This window comes from Plasmodium sp. gorilla clade G2 (genome assembly GCF_900097015.1).
Source record: "Plasmodium sp. gorilla clade G2 genome assembly, chromosome: 14".
NCBI classification, from domain to species: Eukaryota; Apicomplexa; class Aconoidasida; order Haemosporida; family Plasmodiidae; genus Plasmodium; species Plasmodium adleri (nom. inval.).
In genome coordinates this window covers 312,501-336,008 of record NC_041706.1, presented here as the reverse complement: position 1 = coordinate 336,008, position 23,508 = coordinate 312,501, and the positions used below count along the sequence as shown (strand labels likewise).

Below are 23,508 nucleotides of genomic sequence, written 5' to 3'. Positions count from 1 at the left end.
AAAATGATGATTAATATATTAATGTTAAAAGAATATAATAAAATTTATAAAATATTTTAAATGTATTTTTTTTTTTTTTTTAAATAATATATATATATTTAAATATTTATATATTTAGTTTCATTGTTTTATTTAAAAAGAGAATAAATAATTGATGGCATCATCTCATTATATATATATATATATATTTTTATTTTTATTCTTATTTTATCGATTTGTGTTTCGTTTCCAAATATTCTTTTCATCTTTGTTATGTTCTTGTATTTACTGATTATTTTGAGGAATATATATTTTTCAATTCTTTTTTTTTTTTTTTTTTTACAATATTATATATGTAGGAATTTTTATATGTTGTACTTATAATTTTTATATAGAACAATTATATAATTATTCCTTATGGTGGGGTTGTTATACTTTCTTGATAATTGAATAATTTTTTTTTTTTCCTTCTTCTTCTTTTTTTTTTATTTTTAAAAACATATACTAAAGGTTTACAATGATCTTTATTTATTTTATGACATGAATTATTATATGCAGAATCAGATTGAATATGACATATTGACTGGTTTATATTATTATTATTATTATTATTATTATCATTTTTATGGGTCTGTTTTTTATGGATATCACTATGGTTATTATGCTTATAAGTATGATCATTAGTATCATTGTTAATGTTGTTGTTATTTTTTTTATTATTTTTTGTCATTTTATTGTTTATTATCTCACATTTTATCTCACCTTTTATCTCACTTTTTATTTTATTTTTTATTTTTCTTTCTTTATTATTGCACTTGTTATTATTCACCTTATTTTCCATATAATTATATATATTACCAAATTTATAAAATTTATTTTTTTTATTTTTTTTATTTTTTTTATTTTTTTTATTTTTTTTGTTCTCCTTCTTTTTAATATGTTTCTTTATATTAACATTAAATTTTTCTTGTTTATTACATCTTTTTGGTTTTCTTTTATTTCCTTTATTTTTATGTGTAAGGTCATATCTCCATTTTTTTAGAGCATCTTTATATTTATTATTTATTTTGGTTACTTCTGTTTCATATTGAATATTATTACTGTTATTATTTGAACATATATTATGATCTATTTTATATGTAAACTTATTATTTTCTTCGATCTTATTATTACTTTTTTTTGAATGGTCAAAATAATTTTCGCATTCCTTTGTAAGGTTGTCGTTTAATATATGATTCTTCGATTTTAATATTTTAGATGTCATGAATTTTTTATTTAAACAAATCATTTTTTTGTCTTGAACACGTTTTTTAAATGTATGATCTTGATACATAAATCTTTGATCCTTCTGATTGGTTATATATTTTTTTTTGTTTGTATGTTTTATATTTTTTATGTTTAAATTATAAGAATGGTGACCATTTTTTTTAATATCCATATCATGATTTGAATGAAGATTATATATTTGTTCTTTGTTTGTATGATCTATATTATAATAATAATTCAAAAAATGTATAGTATTAAAATATCGAATATTTATATTATTACCATTTTTTTTTGTATTTTTTTTTTTTTTATATATTCTGCATGATTGTTGTTTGTTAATTTTCTTTGATGTACTTCTATTTATGATTTTAAATTTTTTTAAGGAATTTTTTTTATTATATGCATGTGTAAAATATGAGGAGAAGATATTATTGTCTTTGTATTCATTGTTTTCTTCTTCCTTTTCATATTCCATATAAGGATTAATAGATTTTGGAGATATATCTGATAAGTTACTAATTTTTTTATTTTTAATAATATTGTTGTTCATTTGATTGTTTATAAAATGAATTTGATTGTTAATAATATTTATTTGTTTATATAAATTATGAAATGGTTGATATTTCATTTGTTGATGTTTTATTTGTTCATTTTTTTTTTTCTTTTTTTTTTTTTGTTTATCCCAATTTTGAATATTATATAATTTATTTGATGGTGGCATATAAAAATTTTGATATGGAATTATATTATTTATTTGTTTCTTATTCTTTTTTTGTTTATTCTTCTTATTATTGTTTTGAAAATGGTTTGTATTATTGTATAAATTTGAATATTTTTTAGTATGATCATTATTTAAATTATTATTTGTAAATAGTTCTATTTCATCATTATTCTTATGTATATATAGTTTTTCTTTTAAATTATTGAACTTACTATTTATACTTGCAATGCTATTATCAAGTATATTAATTTGTTCATATAAATCATTTGAAAAATTATTGTCTTCCATTCTAATCATATTTGTGTCACTAATTGGATGAACAGGATGTTTCCTATTCTGCTTCTTTCTTAAATATTGAATTTTTTTTTTTTCACATAAGTTTTTTTTACAAAGAAATGTATTAATATAATCATTTTTATATTCTAAAGAATGGTCTTTTTTATTATTTGTCATATAATTTGTATTATCTATATGTTTTATATTTTTTGTATCTTTAATACTTGATTGAATACCTACACATTGATAATTTTTTTGTGAACATATATTTTCTATATGATTACAAGTTTTATATATATTACTCACAGTCATATTATACATATCGTCTTCTCGTTTTTCAAATTTATATCTATCATTTATTATTATTTCATTTTTTTCCTTCTCATCATTTATATTATTCAAAGTAAGTATTTTACTGTCTATAGGATTCATATTTTGTGTTTTGCTCTCAACTGATTCTGATTTATGAATATTCATATCTTTAATTGTGTCATCTTTATTATTTATTTTTATATTTTTGTCTGGTATATTAAAATTATCAAATATGGATAAATTTTCAGATTCCCTAAAAAAAAAAAAAAAAAAAAAAAAATATACATACATATATATATTAAAGCACATCCATGTTGATTGGTATTTTTAAATACCTTTGCATTTTAAGTGAATAAATTTAACTATATATTGTCAATAATATATATATGATATATATATATATATATATATATATATTTTTTAAGTGTATGTATTTTAAATATTCAATATAGCTGTGTCTAGTATTTGGTGTTTTCTTTATATAATATATATAGGAAATTAAAAAAATGATTTAATTATATAAAAAAAAAAAAAAAAAAAAAAAAATAATAAAACATCTTATTATTATTATTATTATTTTAAATAAGAGCAAAATAAAAACATACATGTTTTATCTTCTTATATTTTAAAATATGTAAAAGAAAAAAAATATTATTAACACATAAAAGTTTGGATTTTAAAAAGAATACAAGTTTTAAAAAATAAAAACATATCTTTTAAATAAATAGAAAAATTTATTTAAAAAATATATTTTTATATAACATTAAATATATATGTAGATCATGTAAAAAATATCTCCATCCATTTTTATTTTAAAAAAAAAAAAAAAAAATAATGAATACTTGTACTTTAATTGGAATATTGTAATAAAATTTTATCGATACATTTTTATATTCAAATAAATAAAATAAAATTATATAATATATGGCACACAAATATGCTTATAAAAATAACCTACATAATTGAAAATTAATAGGAAAAAAAAAAAAGAGAATTAAAACAAGTGTATCACATATGATATATATGTATATATATATTTTATATGTTTAATGATCTCTTTTGAATGATTTAAAAATATTTTTTTAAATATTTGCAGAGATATTAATGTTTATATATATACATACATATGTATTTATTTATCTTATTAAAAAAGGAAAGACAATATAATATATGTTTTATAAAATAAATAAAATAATATATTTATTTTTTATTAACGTGACAACATCGTCATTAAATGATATTTATAAAAATTAAATGTGGAAAGAATGAGTAGGGATTAACCGTTTTTTTTTTTTTTTTTTTTTTTTTTTTTTTTTTTTTGTGACTTTACTATTTTTTCTTATTTTGATAATAATATATATATATATTTATTCGTGTTAGAGATATGTTATATTTTTGTAATTATTATAATAAGAATAAACATAAAATATTTTTATATTTTAAGTATCTTAACTATATATACATTTTTATTATCTTATGTATATATATTTTTTATATTTTAAAAAAAATGGAATTATAATATTTATGGAAATCTAGATGGTTAGTTTTTTTTTTCTTTTTCTTCTTTATTTTGAAGAATATGAGAAACATCTGAGGATATAAGAAAAAATAAGGAAATAAATTAAAATATATATATATATGTATATATGTGTAGATAGTTATACATACATAATTTTTAATAACTATTAATATATATATATGAATAATATATTTAAAATAAATATGTGCATTCATATTTTAGACACTAAAAAATATATATATATATAGATAATCTATTAAAAATAATTAAAATTGTTAAACTATAAAATTTGTTTATATTTTATAATAAAGAAATAGAATAATTTTATAGAGTTTCTATATTTTTAATATGATCTATATAAACAAACTAAAATATATACACAAATGTATATGTTGCATATATATATATATATTATATTAGTATTTATCATAGTATAATTACCTTTTTAAAAATTTCAAAAAAAAATAAAAAAAAAATGTTTGTATAAAAGATAATTTCAAAATAATGCACTTGTTAATTTATATATGTACTTTTCTTTTTATTGTCTTTTTTTTTTTTTTTTTATATTTTTATTAATTTCTCCTTTTTTATATAATTTACCCTATTAAAAAAAGAAGGAAACATTAATATAAAGAAAAAAAAAAAAAAAAAAAGAGAGGAATATTTATTAATATAAATTATATAGTTGTTATACCGTATAGACGGGTTTATATATAAATATAGAAAATTATAATTTCATCATATATATATATATAATATATATGTTATTTTGTTATTTATTTATTTTTTTATATTATTATGCAAAATTTATTGTATATATATATTGATTATATGTACTAAAAATTATTGAGCGATTAGTATTATCTAAGAATTTTTAAAATAATAAAAAAAAAATAATAATAATTAATATGTATATAATAAATGTATTATATATATATTAACATATTTACAACATATTATTTTTATTTCCACAATTTTTTTTTTTTTTTAAAATGTGTGCGTAGATAATATTTTACCTATATGATATTTATTTATTAATTTATTGATTTATTGATTATTTTCATTTTATTTTATATTATATTTTTATAGTTCCGTATAAATATAATATATTTATTTTTATTATTTATTACCATTTTCATTGTTTTTATACATTTTTTTTTTTTTTATAACATTTATTAACATGCATATATATATATATATATATATATATATATATATATTTATATATTTATGATGACTGTCTATTATTTAGATATGTAATGGAAATTATTTAAAAAAAAATTTTGTTTCTTGTAAATTGAATAATATTTATAAAAATTTATGATTATTTTTTATAAATTTTTTTTTAAGTTAATAAAATATATTATATATATATATCAAACCAGAATAAAATAAAAAAAAAAAAAAAAAAAAAAAGATAAAACATAGAATTATTTTTACACAACATATTATATTATATTATATATATGTATATTTTATATATATATATACATATATTTTTTTTTATACACATATATAAAAATATATATAATATTATACATAATATATATTATAATATTATAATATTATATATTACATATATTTTATTAATATATCTGAACAAAGTTGGAAAAATTAAATTTCTATTTATACATATATAAAATAAATATATTATTTTATATATTTTTTTATACATATATATTTTTTTTGTTTTTTTATAAAAATTTTGCACAATTTTTTTTTTTTGTTTTTTTTGTTTTTTTTTAAGTATAATTAAAAAGAAAACAAACATATATATATATGTATATGTATATATATATATATTAAATTGAACTTAAATTTTAATACACAATATAATATAAGATGTCATCAGGTACTCATTTATTAAAAAAAAAAAAAAATATATACATATTTATATTTATATTTATATTATGTTATGGTGGAATATATGAAAATAAAATCCCAAAAGGCAGAATTATAAAAAAGAATTTTATATGATAATTAAAAATTTTTTTTTTTTTTAAGGATGTGTAATATTTAATGTGCATTATTTTGTAAGATATTATATTATTTTATTTTATATTATATTATTTTATTTTATTTTATTTTGTTTTATTTTTTTTTTTTTTTTTGGACAGAATATCAAGGTTTATTAAACAGTAAAGACCGTGAAGATGAGAGTAATGGAGCTCATCTAGCTGAAAAGGTTGAAAAAGGAGGAGAACAAATTGAAAATACTTTAATGAAATTAAATGTGAGATATCAAACATTATTCTTTTCATCTGGTGTTATGACAGTTTTCTGTGGTACTATATCATTATTAGAATCCTTGAGATATTTTTATTTTACAAATTTTGTAGTGTCTACATTTTTAATGTAAGTAAATGATCATATAAATATTAACAAGGATAAATAAATAGACATATTAAAAAAAAAAAAATATATATATATATATATAATATCACTTTTACTAAATAAATATCATATGTGCTATTTTTCTTTTCATTGTGTGTATATATTAATATTTCATATTTTTATATTTATATTTATTTTTTTATTTTTTCTATAGAACTATGGGTCTAATAATGATGATATTAGATATACCAGGAACCCCACGATGGGCCTCAAAACATAGAATAATGATAAGAAAATACATAAAATTTTTAACAAGATTAACTGGAAAATCTGTCTGGTTTTTCTTTTTAGGTAATAAAAAATAATAAAAAATAATAAAAAATAGAAATTAATCAAATGTAAATATATATATATATATATATATATTTCAAAAAATTACATGTCCTATTTCTTTTTATTATTTTATTTTTTTAGGATCCATGTCATGCTTAAATTTATGGCCACACTCCAAACATGTAAGTTTGTTTAGAACTTTCTGGGTTATTTTATGTAGTAGTTTTATTTTGAGTGTTTCAGTAGTTGGATTTTTAATAGCTTTAAGAAAATCCTTGAGATTGGAAAAATTAAAAAAAACAATAAAATTAGTTTCTAAAGGAGCTTATATTGACTGCTATAGAAAATATAGTGTAGCAGATCCTGATCATGGAATGCAATTTGAAGAATTCAATAGAATGTGCTCAGATCATACAAATGGATATATTTATTTTGACTTTTTAGATTTATTTATTATTTTTAACGCTTTGGATGAACATCAAAAATGTTCTATAAATGAAAGAGAATTTTTAGAATGGATCAATGGACCAGTAACATATTTATAAATATTTAAACATTTATAAGAAGTTATTATTATATAATATTAAATATATATTTTGTATATAAATGTACAAGTATATATTTTTAAAAATAATATAATATAAACAATAACAAATCATAATAATATATTAAGATGAATATAAAAAGAAATAAATAGATAAACACACACATAAATAAATATATATATAAACCTTATTATTCATATTATAATTTTTTTGTATGCTCTTTTTTGTTTATCATTGTGAAAAAGTGAAAACACTTTTTTTTTTTTTTTTTTTCCACACATATATATATATATATATATATGTTAATATTTATATAAATTTTAATTTTTTCTTTCTTTTTTTTTTTTTCTTTTCTTTTCTTTTTTTTTTTTTTTTTTATTATTCACCTATTAATATAAGGGGAAAAAAAAAAAAATAAAAAAGAAATCAAAATAGAAAAAGAAAACCATCTTAACCAAAAAAAAAAAAATATAAATGTTGTCAATTATATATATTTATATAAATATTTTTTTTTTTTTTTTTTTTTTTTTTTTGTAACATATCCATTGTAGGAATGTTTTAATTGTTTATTATGGGTTACTAAAAAAATATGAAAGATAAAAATGATTCGTATAAGTATTCTTTCCTTTTAAGATATGTGATTGAAATTTTGATATCTTAGAGAATTAATTATTTATTTGTTGTCTTTCTTTATTGCTACTTTAAATGAATGGTTCATAGTATAAATGATTTATATTTATAATTTTTTTTATATGAAAATCTCACAATATTAAACATCATAGGAACATTTTATTTTTTTTTGGTATGTGAGCAATTAAAATTATATATATATATATATATATATATATATATAAAGTTTTTTTGATAGGTCATATATAAAAAAAAAAATAGCATACAATATTTTTCTATTTTATGCATAAATTAAAGGAAGAAATAAACTAAACATTGGATGCATTTGTATTTTCTAAAAAAAAAGAAAAAAAAAAAAAAAAAAAAAAAAAAAAATTATGTTATATTTATTTATACACAGGAAGAACATATATACATATATATATATATATATATATATATATATATATATATATAGATATACAAAAAAAAGAATGATAAAAAATTAAAATAAAATTTAAATATGTATAAAAAAAAACATCAAAATTTATTATCCCACGTTATAATATATATATTAATGATATATATATATATATTTTTTTTTTTTTTAATAATCTTTTGGCAGATCAATGTCTATACTTTGTGTTGATATAGATAAAACATCTTTTTCTGATAAGAAAGGGATTTTATTGTCTTGTATGATAAGAGCATTTTGTTTAAAATCTATTAAACATTGATGTCTTTTTAATAAATCTAATCCAAATATAAAATCTATATCATAATCTTCAATAATAGTTAATGATACAGCATAAAAGTAGTTACCAATTTTTATATCAATCATATGTATTTTTCCTAGTATAGTTTTTGTTCCTACTCCTTTTGCAATACCTGTAAATCTTTTATCCATTAATCTTAGAATATTACATTTTTCTGCACATTTTTTTGACATAATACTTGATTGTGCTCCTGAATCTACAAATGCATGAACACTATGTTTATTAATTTCAACTGGTATATATAACATAAAAACTACTCCAAAAGCTTCAGGAAAATGTTCTTGAGCTAATGCTAAATTATTATTAATTTCATTTTTATATATATTTTCATATATATATTTTTGTGAATCTTCTGATAATGGATTTTTTAAAGCTTTTTCATACATTTCTTGTTCTTTTTGTTTTTCTTTTTTTTCCATTTCATATTTTTCTTTTACAATTTTTTTAATTTCTTCCAAATTTTGTGAAATTATAGCATTATATAAAGTCTGATCTTGTAATTTTAAAACAGCCATTTTGCTTTTATCATTCTTCATTTGCAATAAAATCTCAGATTCTTTTTTTATATATTCATTTTCTTGATATACTTTAAATTGATCTAATAATGTTTTGAAAGCTGGATTATTTAAAATATTCTGTACATTCTCATTATTAAAGTTATTTCCAAGATTTTCCATATTATTATTTGTAGAAAGAATGTTATTTAAAGCAGACATATTATTCATATCATTATTAACTATATCACTACTAATTCTTTTACGAACAAATAATAAATCCCCTTCTTTTATATTTAATTTTTTTATAGTATCAAATTTATCTAATGTATTCCCATTATATGTCAATTCATTTATATTCATATTCAAAGAAAAATCATTTTCAATAATATTTGTAATCGTCCACATTTCAGTATCCTCATGAACATCAAGACTCGTTATTATATTATTATCGTCTGATATGGTAATGAAAACCATTTTAAATTCTTATAAAATTTGAAAAATTTTAAAATTGGGATTTTCTTTTTTATAAAAGTGATATATAATTATTTTCTTCTGCTTTTTCTTCTTTTTTTTTTTTATGCCTTTATATTTCTTCTAGTTAATATATAAATATATATATGTATGTCTTTTTTTTTTTTTTTTTTTTTTTTTTTTTGAGGTGTATATATTTAATGTATGAACAGTTGAAGCCAAATTATGTTCAAAAAAATAATTATAAATTTGTACATATATATATATAAATACATGTATATTTATACACACATATTTATACACATATTATATATATATATATATATATATATTTTATTTTTATGTATTAATGTTTCATTTAAATTACAAAAAAAAAAAAAAAAGGAAGGAAAAAAATATTTAGATATATTTTGGATATAAATAAAATACGAAAACATTAAAATTTCAGTTAACACCAATTCATATTATATTCATATATTTCAACTTATTTTTTTAAACATATAAATAAATATGATTTTAATATTTTTATATATCAAAGATTAAAGAATATTGTATTATTCATGAATCATATTTTATGAAAAAAATAAAAAAAAAAAAGGTATGAACACGATTTTTAATATATTATACATTTTTTTATATATGATGAATTATTTAAATTTTCACTTATTTATTATTCTGTATATATGAGTTCAAAAAATAGAAAAAAACTAAAACAAAAGGGAAAACAAAAACAAAAAAAATAACAAAAAAAAAAAAATAAAATAAAATAAAATCAAAAATATAATAAATATAATAAATATAATAAATATTATTTATACATTTTTTTTATTAAATATACTAAACAGAATATTACAATAAAATATTTATCTTTTTCCCTTCTTTTCAAATTTTTTTTTTTTTTTTTTTTTTTTAATTTCACAAATTAATATTTATATGAATTTTGCTTATATATTTTAAAATAATATAATAATTATATTTTTAAAATAATATATATTATATAATAAATAAATAAATAAAAATATATATATAATATATATATATATATATAATTATGCATATAATATAAATGTATTCAATGAAGTATCGCTTACTATATTATATTAGTTTTATCTTTTTTTGTAATATTATACATATATGAAAAATATGGCATAAAAAAAAAAAATTATAATATATATAATATATATAATATTTGTAATATTTGTAATATAATGTGATATATTCTATCATTAAAGCAAAATATTAACCATTTTAAATTTATTCTAAATTAAATATGAATTTTTTATTTTATATTTTTAATTATATAATAATGTCTCTTTAATATAACATCTCGAAATATATAAGTAATTATTTTTGAAAAAAAAAAAAAAAAAAAAAAGAAAGCATAAATTAAATATATCGCACAATTTGGAAAATTACTATTTAACTTTTTTTTTTTTTTTTTTTTTTTTAAATATATTCTTATAAAAGGATAATGTAAAAAATAAAAAAGAAGAGAAAAAAAAAAAAAAAAATTTATACATATTTATAGACACATTCTCATAATACACAGTTGTAAAAATATTTTATATGTTATTTTTTTTAGATGATAAAAAGTAAATTTTTGTGTAAATCCCATAAATTCTTTACATGTTAGATTATATATATATATATATTGATATTTATATCAAAATATTATTTATTTACCCTTTTTTTTTTTTTTTTTTTATATGTTATACTATATAAAGTTTTTCTTATATTTTATCAATTTATAGATTCATGCGCAAAAATAAAAAATGAAAAATCATGTATGGTTTTAAATTTTTTAAAAGGATATAGCAGCCTTATAGAAAAGAAATATTTACCATATGATAAAAGACATTTTATTTATAATAAGAATAGATTATTAAGTGATGTTACAAATAAGATAAATGAAAAAAAATCGGATGAACAATATGATAGTGATGATGATAATGATAGATTAATATTAAATGATGATGATGAAAAAGAAATACATATTGAAAATAAAAGAGAAGCAAGTAATATAACAAATATAAATAAAAATATTGATAATATTGAAAATATTAAAAGTGATATGGCACATTCAAATAATGTGAATGATTCTAACCAAAAAAAGCAGATGAAGAACAAAGGAAAATACGATTCAGATGTCATAATAATGTAAAAATAAATAATAAATATTTATAATATATATATATTTTATATTATGTGTGATGTAATATTTTTCTATTTATAAAAAATTTTATATCATTCATATTTTTTTCTTTTATTTTCTCTTCCTAGGTACAATCACTTTTCTCAGTTACCCGAAAAATTTCTTTCTTCAAAATTAAGTGAAGAAGAAATTGAACATATAAATACAGGAATATATAACCCAGATTTTGATAATTATATTAACAATATAGTTATGAAAAAAAAAAAACAATAACATATATATATATATATATATATATATTTATTACAATAATTTAATTTATCAATCTGCATGAATCAATATCATATAATCTTTTGTAAGGTACAAATATAAAGTTTACACATATAAAAATGAAGTTTATCTTTTTTTATATGTTTTGCTTAAAAAAAAAAAAAAAGAAGTTACATTAAAAAGTATACAAAAAAAAATAAAATAAAAAAAAAAATATATATATATATCTATATATATATATATGTGTGCCAATTTACCAAACAAATGTATTAAAGAAAAATTATTAGAAATATTAAATTAAATAATATAATTAAACAATATATACATAAAAAGGAAATTATTATAAAAAAAAAATAAAAATAAATAAATAAATTATATATCTTCATACATACATACATACATACATATATATATATATATATATATATATATTATCATGGCTCTGTTCCTGTTCTAAATGCAAAGGATGTATCAAATGGATTGTATTTATATATATACCAGAAATCTTCTGTTTCTAATTCGGAAGGTGTTAATTTAATATACTCATATATTGAATCCAATTCTTTTTTATCTAATGGATTTATATTGTGTCTATTTAATAATTGCTTGTATATTAAATCAATATCTAAATTATTGAAAGGTGCTGGTAGATCTTGACCTAATTCTTCTTTATATTGAAATAATTCTTGATGATCATTAATATTTTGATTAATAATTTTTTTGATCTTCTTTTCGTTATCATAAAAATTTTTGATTTCTTCATCTGTAGGTGTAACAGATATTGTATTGTTTTTAAAAGTAAAATGAAAATCACTAGTATCATAAACTTGTTTTTCTTTTTCACTTAATTTTGTATAAGCACCTTTATAAATTTTAAATTTATTCCATTTAAAAATATTACTTTCCTTTACAGCAAAATATTCACCTTTCCTTTTTTCTCTTTCTACCCACATACGAGAACTAATAAAATTTGCATCATTTGGTTCATCATTTAAACCGAAGGTTGATTTTATTCTATCATGTTCTTCTTTTAAATCTGTATATTCATATCTTTTCATAATATGTGGTAAAGGATAGTTTTTCCAATAGGTTCCACCACTTAATATAGGTATATTAGCTGTTTTATAAAAAACATTTTGGCTAGTTTTATTAGGATCATCTAGTGAATTTAATATAGTATTTCCATCCATAGTACAACCTCTATAACGTAAAAATATTTCATGTATATCCCATTCTGTGTGCTGATACATTGGATAATTTAATGCAAAAATCGAATCTTTTAATTGTCCTAATGTTCTAGGACCTATAATTGATGAACCAACAAATGGTCTACTATAAACATAGCTTAAACTTAATTGAGATAAAGACATACCATGAGATCTAGCTAATTTTAAATATTCTCCTGTAGCATCTTGTGCCCATACACATCTATGTGATTTGTATAAATGAGGATATTTATTACATCTACCATTCTTTGGACCATATGATAAATAACCATAATCTTCCGGTATATTACCTCTAGCTTCATTTAAATCATGATCTAATTGATCATCTCCTAATACTTTTTCTGGACCCATGGTATGATATCGTTCGGGATCTAAATATTTTCCAGTTAATATTCCTCCAGCTAATAAACCATATGGTACTAATGGTACATTATAATTTTCTTTTAATATCATTTCTACAAGTCCTGAAGATTCAACTTCATTTTTATGAAGTAAATTATATAAATTTTGAACACACACAATTTTCATATAATTTTTTTTTTTTTTTTTTGCTAAATTACACCATTGATATATACCCCATACACTTTCATTTGATACTGCAATATGTCTAACCTTTCCTTTTAAAATTAACTTTTCTAATATATCAAATTGTTCTTCGATAGATATCGAATTTTTATTTTGTTCTGCATTTAAATTTTCATATCCCCATATATATGTATCTTCTCCTTTTTGGTTATTAGGAATATAACGTTCAGGAATATCTATTGTCAATATATCTACATAATTCGTATTTAGATTTTTTAATATTTTATCTAACCTTTCTTCTATGTTATAAAAAGTCGGAGTATCATCCTTTAATCCTTCCATTATCCAACTTAAATAATAATCTCCGTATTCTAATTTATTCACATTTCTTGAAGAACACATCCTTAAATTTATAATAATATTTTCCCTTTTTTTATCTTTAAGAAATAAATTCATATTTCTATTTTTACTCTTTCGATAACTATCTGGATCAAATGGAAAGGGATCATATTCACATATATCAAAAAAGTTTATTCCATATTCATAAAAAGCCATATTCAATAATACATTTACATCATCTTTACTAATAAAATTATCATTCTCATACATATTTGTACCTATACATAATTCACTTACACATAAATTACTTTCACCTAATTTTCGATATTTCATTCCATATATTAAATCTGGATGTGTGTATATTTTATGTGCTTTAAATGAACTAGAATTACTTATTCTATACAATTCATAAAATAAATGTTTTTTTTTTAACTTATTCATTTCTTCTATTTTATCAATTTGATTTTTATTGTTATCTTCATTTACATTTTTTAATATGGTGTTTATTAAATCTTCACTTCCTGGTGGTGGCTTATCACCAAATTTTAATTTATCTATATCTGGTCTTTTTTCATATAATACATGATTTTTTTCATCTTCTTCTAATAAATGTTCTACTTTTTTTATAAAATCTATTTTTTTTTGTCTTTCCAATTTTTCCTTTTCTTCTTCAATGGATTTCATTTGCTTTCTTTTCTCTTCTTCCTCCTCTTTTTTTCTATCTGACACATCTTGTGTATCATTATCATTTTGTAAGTCATCATAATATTGTTCTAAATTCTCTTCATCATCATCTTCATCTCCATAATCCCGTTCATGTTTAATTAATTCGGCAAGTTCTATTTCTTGCTCTTTTATTTTTTTATTTTCATCATCTGTTGTTGCTTTTCCATTTTGGTCTTCTATGTTTGTATTTATTGGATGATGAAGGTTTAAGGTTTCTTTTGATTCATTAATTTTTTTTCTCAATGTTGGTTTTTTTTTTTCTTTATATGTTTCTTCGCTTTGGGATTTTTTTTTATTTTTAGCTGTTTCGTCGCTTTGGGGTTTTTTTTTATTTTTAGCTGTTTCTTGGCTTTTGGCTGTTTTTTTATTTTTAGCTATTTCTTGGCTTTTGGCTGTTTTTTTATTTTTAGCTGTTTCTTCGCTTTTGGCTGTTTTTTTATTTGTGGCTTTTTTTATATTTTTGCCTGTATCTTCAATTTTGTCTGAATTTTGAATACTTTCAGTTTTCTTTTTTTTGTATGTTCTTTTATTTTTAATTTCTGCTTCTTTTATTTCTTTATTTTCTTCATTTTTTCCTTGAATAGTTAAGTTTCCTTCTTTTGAGTTATTTTTATTTTTTCTCAATGTTGATTTTGTTTTGGAGGTTTCTATTTCTGTGGATATTATACTTTTATCGTCCTTATTTTGTTGTGTCTTTCTTGTTTTTGTTTTATTTTTGGATGTACTTTTTTTTTTTTCTTGTTCTTTTTCTTGATCATTACTGTATAACGTTTGTTTATTTTTATTGAGTTTGTTTATTTGATAATTATTTTTGTTGTTGGGGGTGGAAAAATCTTTATATTTAATAATAGTTTTGTTATAACGAGTTGGTGTGAATTGTAAAATATAATTTTTTGTAATAAAATAAAAGCTTGATTTTCTTTTTTTTGTTTTGTTTTTATTTTTATATATTGATAAATTTAATTCATTGTTGATATTATATTTTTTATAAATATTTTTAAAATTTTTAATACTCTTAAAATTTGGAACGTGGGTTACATTATAATAAGAAGGTTCCTTTATTAATACACACAATACATTACATATGTATGTTGAATAGAAAGTTATGAAAAGAATAACGAATAATCTGTTTTTATATTTCATAACTGTGATATAATATAATATGTTCATTTCATTTTATTATAATGTGGATCTTATTTTTTTTTTTTTTTTTAAAGTTTATATATATATATATATATATTTTTTTTTTTAACCTTGTTTATACTGTGTAATTATTTATTGTATTTCATTTTATTTTATTTTTTTCTTTGCCTTTTATTGTCCTTGTCATTTTTGTGTCATATTATGATTTAAATATTTATTTGTTAAATTATTGTAATATTTGGATAATTATAATAAAAGATGATACACGAAATGTAGCTTTATATTTATTATATTTAATTATATTTTAATTTTATTATTTTATTTATTTTATTTTGTTTGTGTGTTCTTTGCTTTTTCCATAAATATTATATATATATATATATTTGATAAATATTAAAAAATAAACTTTTCAGAACATAAAGCGGAAAATAATATATCTAAAGTCTTCTTAATTATTCTTTTTTTTTTCTCTTTTTTTTTTTTTTTTTTTTTTTTTTTTGGTCTCTTCATTTGTTCATTATTATATTAAGTGAACATGTATATTAGATACATTTTTCAGTATGAATGAATATATATATATATTATATATATAATAAATATCTTTAAAGAACTGAATATATATATATATATATATATATATGTATACATGAATAATAATATATATATATTTTTTATAATTTTTTATTTACTAGATATATTTTTTAAATATAATGTCATATATTATTAATTAAAACAGAATATATCTTACATATATATATTATATATATATAATATTTCTAAATGAGCTTTTAATTTTTAAAATAAAAAATAAGAAAATATATATATATATTTAAAATAATATCATATTATATATATTTATTTATTAATATCCCTTTTATGTTTTATGGCATATAAAATAATATCAACCTCTAATTATTATAATTAATAATTTGTAATATTTATTTATTTTAATATTTATTTATTATTTTTTTTTTCTGTCGTTGTTGTAATTGAAGGGTTACAATTTTGTAGTATTATAAATATAATTAGTTTTAATGATAAATATTCAAGAATAATTTTTGAATTTTGCAATTTGTATTTCTCATTAAATAATTAAAAAATTTGTCAGAGTGACAAAGAAAAGAGCATCCCATAACTCTTCCCCACCGAAATAAAAAAAAAAAAAAAAAAAAAAAAAAAAAATTATGAACAATTAATGTAAAAATAATAATATATGATATATAATATATATATTTGTGTTACATATTATTTCTCTATACATTTATAGTTTTATATATTATTGACCGTTGTAATTAATTTTTTATTTTTTTTATTATATCCATATATATAAATATATATATATATATGCATATATATATATATATATATGAATAAATGGGTATTAAAAGACCTTTTGCTGAATCATCCAATATTCCTATAAATTCAAATATTTTATATGAAGGAAATGAAGATAAAAAATATGTATATCCAAGTATAGGCAATTTTCCTATAATTATAAATAATGATATGTTGATATATGGATATGGAAAATATTTATTATTTTTTTGTTTAAAAGACATGAAGTTTATAAAAATAATAGATGATCATGAGAGCGCTATAAGATCATTAGATAATTATATGGATGGTGAATTTTTTTTAACAACAGGAGATGATAAGACAATAATTATATATGACAAAAATTGGTGTAAGTATATGAAAATATTACACAAAAAAAAAGTTGTTAAAGCATATTTCTTAAAAGAAGCGGAAAAAAGTGAACATTTTAAAATATTATTTATTGATAAGTATGGAGATATATATATATACAAGCCACCAAAATATGTTACAGAAGAAAAAAATAATAACATGTTAGAAATAAATAACAAAGAAAATAATTATGAAACCATACAATTATTATACTTATATGATTCTTTAAATGATGTTGAAGAGAAAGATGAAGATATATTTTTTATGAAGGAATTTGATCAAGCATATAATGAGGATATTTTATTAAATCATAGTGATAATGAAAAAAATAAAGAATCTATTAATTATGAAATATATAAAAATAATGATAATTCTGATAATAATTATGAAACCAATTTAAATGAAAAAAATGAAATATTAAATATAAATTTAATAAAAAAAAAATTAGAGAATCATTATGCTGAATGTTTTAAAAATGAAAATTTATTATATCCAATACATACATGTAATTCTAGTGTAATTTCATTATATTATGATCATAAATTTTTAATAATAGGAGATAGAGATGAAAAAATAAGAATTATTAAAAATAAAAAAATTCATAAAATATATAACTTTTATTTATATCATAAACTATTTATAACATGTGTTGAATTAATAAATGAACATATTTTTTGTTCAGCATCAGCTGATTGTTATGTACATTTATGGAATATTAAAAAAAAACAAGTTATCGATTCTTTATATCTTGATATGAATTTTTTATCTAAGTATGTAAAGTTATCATCTATATTTTCTAACATGTCAAATATTGAGAATTATAAATTTTTAATTAATATTATATTTTTTCATAAAAAAAGTTTTTCTCTCTTTGCTATTATTGAAAATGTGAAAGGATTCTTAATCATACCCTTAAAAGAAAAAAACGAAAATAATAATAATAATAATAATAATTTGGTAGTATTTAATGAGGAAAAAATATATTTTTATCAATTAGAAGAAGATGTATTATCATTCACATTTTTAAGTTTAAATAATGAGAACGATGTTCTCTTATTTGTTGACAGAAAGGAAGGTAACTTACATAAAATAGATTTTAATGATGATAATACTTTGTCTAAAGATATAAAGATCTTTCCTCATTCTTTTTTCACCCCATCGGATATGATAGGTAGAAATAAATATAAATATAAAAATATATTAGCATATATATATATATATATATATATATATTTAATATGTGTATATAACACGTATATTATTGGCATAGATATTTCATTTTTTATTTTATTTTATTTACATTTTTACTTTCAGATATTGGCCTCATTAATTATTGGAAGCACACAACAATCGAGGGCATCATTAATTAATAAAAAAAAAAAATAAAAAAAAAAAAAAAAAAACAGGAACATATAAATATATATATTTTTTGTATGTATGCTTATTTTTTTTTTTTTCTTTCTTAAAATTCATCTACATCTATTTTTATGTTAAATTAAAATATCTTCTCTTTAAATATTATAACACTTTTATAATATATATATATATATATATATATATATATATTTTTATAATTTCTTTTATTTTTTATATTTTTTTTAAATTTTTGAATTTAAATAATTAATTTAATTTTCATACTTTTATATAAAAATATATTATTTTTCATGTATTTTATAAATTTATGTATTGCTTTATATAAAGATGTATTTATAAAAAAAGAAGGTTTAATAAATTTAGAACATTTAATGATTTCAAATAAATGATACAATATTTTATGAAAGATCATGTTAAAACATTATTATAATATTTATTATGTATATAAAATTAAATTTCACTTTTTTCTTTATTTTTAAATATGATGAAATTATGCAATTATTTTTATATGTATAGTGTTATAGGTATATCCTACCTAATAATTATATATATATAAATATTATATATAGAAAGAGAATCAATAATATTGTGACGTTACTAAAATATTATATATATATATAATATATATGTATATATGTATTTTTAGAGGAACAAAAAGGTTATGACTTAATATGGGATCATATTATATTTTATTTAATATATATTAAACAAAACATATAAAATATATTATATATATTTATTTATTTTAATTTTATTTTTTATCAAAATGATAGGATTTTAATATAAGATTGTCATTAACTTATACATATAAATAAAATCAGAAAAAAAAAAAAAATAGAGTAATATATGTATATATTTATTCATTTATAAAGAATAACATATTATTAAATATATAAAAATTCTGTTCAGAAATTATAGTTAAATATATATAATGATATATAAATAAAAAGTTATTATATATATATATATATATTTTATTAATATTGATATTTTTATTTTTTAATCAATTAATTCATTTTATATATATTTTTTTTTTTTTTTTTTTTTTTTTTTTTTTTTTTTTTTTTTTTTTTGTGAATCATAATGAGCAACCAATATGATAATTCCTATGTTGAGAAAAAAGAATATGAAAAAAGTTTTTGGGAGTCATTAGGAAAACCTAAATATATATCAGCACCTATGGTTGACCTAAGTGAATTACCATTTCGTTTATTATGTAGAAAATATAATTGTGATTTATCTTTTACTCCTATGTTACATTCAAAAAATTTTGTGGAACATGAAAAGTATAGAAAAGGCTACTTTAAAAGTTGTGAAATGGATAAGCCAGTAATAGCACAATTTTGTGGTAATGATTCAAAAATAATATTAGAAGCTATAAATTATATTAAAGATGATGTTAATGCTGTTGATATAAATCTGGGTTGTCCTCAACAGATAGCAAGAAAAGGTAATTATGGAGCTTTTTTATTACATAAACATGATGAAGTAGTAAATTTAATATCAGGTATAACAAATAATTGTGGTATACCTATAACATGTAAAATTCGAAAAATAGATAATGATTATCAAAAGACATTAAATTTATGTTATGATTTACAAAGTAGAGGTATAAAAATGATTACTGTTCATGGAAGAACAAAAGAAGAAAAGGGAACAAATATAAAAGAATGTGATTATGAAATTATAAGAATTATTAAAGAAAGATTAAATATTCCTATAATAGCTAATGGATCAATTGAATATTTTGAAGATATTGAAAAATGCTTAAATTATACAAAAGCTGATGCAGTTATGTGTGCAGAAATATTACTTGAAAAACCATATTTCTTTTCAAATAAAAACATTGATGCTGTAAATATTGTAAATGAATACTTTGAACTCTATTTAAAATATGAATCAAATACAAAATATTTAAAAGGACATTTATTTAAGTTTTTATATAAATATTTTCAAGTCCATACTGATTTAAGAGATATGTTAAATAATTGTCACACTTTGAATGATTACATAAATTTTAAAAATTTACTAAACCAAAGAAAGAACACCGGCACATTAACAGAAACGTCTTATAGTTGGTATAGGCGTTACAGAAAGGATATATAATATTTATTTTATGTGCTCCTTAATAATCTTCAAATTTATTTTTATGAATATTCGTTTTTTTAATAACAATTTGTTACATAAAATATATATATATGTATATATTTTTATGTTTATGTTTTATTTTTAATTTAATTTTTTTTTTTAATTATAAATTTTTTTGTTTTACCATAATCCTAAACTCTTATTTAATAAAACGTATTTGTTTTTCTTCATAAGATAAAAAAAAAAAAAAAAAAAAAAAATAAAACATATATATATATATATATATTTCAGTGTACAAATAGTAGGGAAACATATTATTTAATTATTCTGTTTTTTTTTTCTTTTTTTTCTCTTTCAGAAATTCAAAATGATTTATGTATATATATATATATATGTGTGTATTTTTTTTTGGACTAGCCATTTTGATAAATTAATGGAGAAAAAAAAAGAAAGAAATTATGAACGGTTCAGGTAGCACACCATTATATATAATTTACATATATATCTTATTTTTACAATTTTATCGAATATACAAATATAACATTTTAAGACTTGTAGGGTTGTTCATTTTAACTTTTAATATTTAACAAGAGAACTTATTTTTCTTTTTTTTGTCTTCTCATTTTTTTTATATCCAAAGATATATTTTCAATATTCTAAAAAAAAAAAAAGAAATATAAATAAATTAATATATATATATATATATATATACATATTGTTATACGATTGCATTGTGTGAATATATTTTATGCATATGATAAAATATATTGGATATATATATATATATATATATTTTGGATTACCTTTTTTATTTCTTCTATTTGTGAATTCAAAAATTCTATATCATTTTGAGCTGAATTTATGTTATTTTCAAGTTGTTGAATTTTTTCGTCATACATTTGTGTATCATTAGCTATATTGTCATTAATCATATCAATTTGTGTTTTAAGTGTTTGTATATGAATATTTGACAAATTTTTATTAGAATTTGTACTGGACATATTATTATTTTTTGAATTTTTTATAGTGAATATTTTTTTTTTTAATTGATTATCTATATGAATTAATTGTTCTTGTTTTTTCTTTAAAATATTTTCATTTTCATTATAAGTAAATTTCCATTTCATTAAATCTTCTTTTAATTTTCGAATTTCTTCATATTTTGTTTGTATAGATATTTGTGTTTCGTTTAAACAAATTTCATCAATTGCTTTTAATTGTTGTTTGGATATATTTTCCAGACCTTCTTTATCATTAATTAATTTTTGTAATATTTCTTCATTTTCTTTGATTTTATTTTCTAACTTAACAATTTTATCAGTATTATCTTCTACACTCACTTTACTTTTTAATAATTCAATATTTTTTTTATATTTATTCAATTCATTAATAGCTGATTTTTCAACAGTGTTTTTATTTCCTGCTATATTTTTTTTCTTAACTTGTAATAATACATTATCTAAGAAGGATTTTTCTAATTTTATTATATTCTTTTTAATTTCATCATATGCTTGGTCATACTTCTTTTTTGTATCATCATCAAAATTGTTATCGATAGTTGAATTACTTTTTATATCGTACTGAATATTTCTTTTGCTATTTAATATTGTGCTGTTGGATTTTATGTACTTGCTCATTTTTTTTTTTTTTTTTTTTTTTTTTTAATAAAAGGGTAATATATATATATATATATATGTTTATATAATATAATAATATGAAAGTAGATATATTTCTTTCCAAACCTTTGTAATAAAATATATTAATATATTGATGTAACGGTATAAAGGAAATATATTTTTTTATTAAACATATACAAATATAATTTGATATATAATTAATGACTAATAATGTTATTTGGATCTCTCATTTTTTTTTTTTTTTTTTTTTTTTTTTTTCTTAATATATTGTATATGAAGAAAGGTATTAATTATATGTCATGCGTAGATTATACATATGTTATTATATAAATGTAATATTTATATTAGATGATAAAAATAAAAATATTATAATATATAAATAAATGAATTTTTGATCTTAACTATTAGTTTTTCTATTTCTACATATTATACCTTTTATACCTGTCTAAAAAAATATAGAAAAGGAAAATATTTATAAATATAACTTTTTATATGTATACTTGGAATTGTCTACAAATAATTATTTATTTTTTAAGATTGGGAAAATGAGCTTTTTTTTTTTTTTTTTTTTTTTAATGACAATTATTAGATTATCAAAATTATGAGAATATATAATTAATTCATAATATTATCATTTTTTTTCATAATATATTAATATGTGTAGAATGTTAAGTGTGTTTTATTATTATTTTTTATATATTTAA

General features: G+C 17.5%; 8 protein-coding genes across 8 annotated transcripts; 4 read left to right on the top strand and 4 right to left on the bottom strand.

Moving 5' to 3' along the window:
• Positions 1-394: 394 nt before the first annotated feature.
• Positions 395-2,897, bottom strand: PADL01_1409100 (conserved Plasmodium protein, unknown function; the record flags this gene model as incomplete). Its single annotated transcript, XM_028684365.1, has 2 exons — positions 395-2,807; positions 2,890-2,897. The coding sequence occupies 2 exons, from the start codon at positions 2,895-2,897 to the stop codon at positions 395-397; spliced, it is 2,421 nt and encodes an 806-aa protein (XP_028540450.1).
• A 3,018-nt stretch (positions 2,898-5,915) lies between these two features.
• Positions 5,916-7,285, top strand: PADL01_1409000 (conserved Plasmodium membrane protein, unknown function; the record flags this gene model as incomplete). The annotated part of the gene is made up of 4 exons (XM_028684364.1): positions 5,916-5,925; positions 6,191-6,428; positions 6,622-6,758; positions 6,882-7,285. 4 exons carry the CDS (start codon positions 5,916-5,918, stop codon positions 7,283-7,285), a joined length of 789 nt encoding a protein of 262 aa, XP_028540449.1.
• Positions 7,286-8,501: 1,216 nt separating this feature from the next.
• PADL01_1408900 (DNA damage-inducible protein 1, putative) lies at positions 8,502-9,641 on the bottom strand (the record flags this gene model as incomplete). The annotated part of the gene is made up of 1 exon (XM_028684363.1): positions 8,502-9,641. The coding sequence occupies one exon, from the start codon at positions 9,639-9,641 to the stop codon at positions 8,502-8,504; it is 1,140 nt and encodes a 379-aa protein (XP_028540448.1).
• A 1,579-nt stretch (positions 9,642-11,220) lies between these two features.
• Positions 11,221-12,063, top strand: PADL01_1408800 (conserved Plasmodium protein, unknown function; the record flags this gene model as incomplete). Its single annotated transcript, XM_028684362.1, has 3 exons — positions 11,221-11,266; positions 11,390-11,795; positions 11,919-12,063. 3 exons carry the CDS (start codon positions 11,221-11,223, stop codon positions 12,061-12,063), a joined length of 597 nt encoding a protein of 198 aa, XP_028540447.1.
• Positions 12,064-12,494: 431 nt separating this feature from the next.
• On the bottom strand, positions 12,495-16,019 carry PADL01_1408700 (aldo-keto reductase, putative; the record flags this gene model as incomplete). Its single annotated transcript, XM_028684361.1, has 1 exon — positions 12,495-16,019. The coding sequence occupies one exon, from the start codon at positions 16,017-16,019 to the stop codon at positions 12,495-12,497; it is 3,525 nt and encodes a 1,174-aa protein (XP_028540446.1).
• Positions 16,020-17,385: 1,366 nt separating this feature from the next.
• On the top strand, positions 17,386-19,075 carry PADL01_1408600 (conserved Plasmodium protein, unknown function; the record flags this gene model as incomplete). The annotated part of the gene is given in 3 exon segments (XM_028684360.1): positions 17,386-17,430; positions 17,448-18,876; positions 19,020-19,075. 3 exon segments carry the CDS (start codon positions 17,386-17,388, stop codon positions 19,073-19,075), a joined length of 1,530 nt encoding a protein of 509 aa, XP_028540445.1.
• Positions 19,076-20,162: 1,087 nt separating this feature from the next.
• PADL01_1408500 (tRNA-dihydrouridine synthase, putative) lies at positions 20,163-21,185 on the top strand (the record flags this gene model as incomplete). The annotated part of the gene is made up of 1 exon (XM_028684358.1): positions 20,163-21,185. One exon carries the CDS (start codon positions 20,163-20,165, stop codon positions 21,183-21,185), a length of 1,023 nt encoding a protein of 340 aa, XP_028540444.1.
• Positions 21,186-21,763: 578 nt separating this feature from the next.
• PADL01_1408400 (conserved Plasmodium protein, unknown function) lies at positions 21,764-22,804 on the bottom strand (the record flags this gene model as incomplete). Its single annotated transcript, XM_028684357.1, has 2 exons — positions 21,764-21,823; positions 21,971-22,804. The coding sequence occupies 2 exons, from the start codon at positions 22,802-22,804 to the stop codon at positions 21,764-21,766; spliced, it is 894 nt and encodes a 297-aa protein (XP_028540443.1).
• Positions 22,805-23,508: the final 704 nt, after the last annotated feature.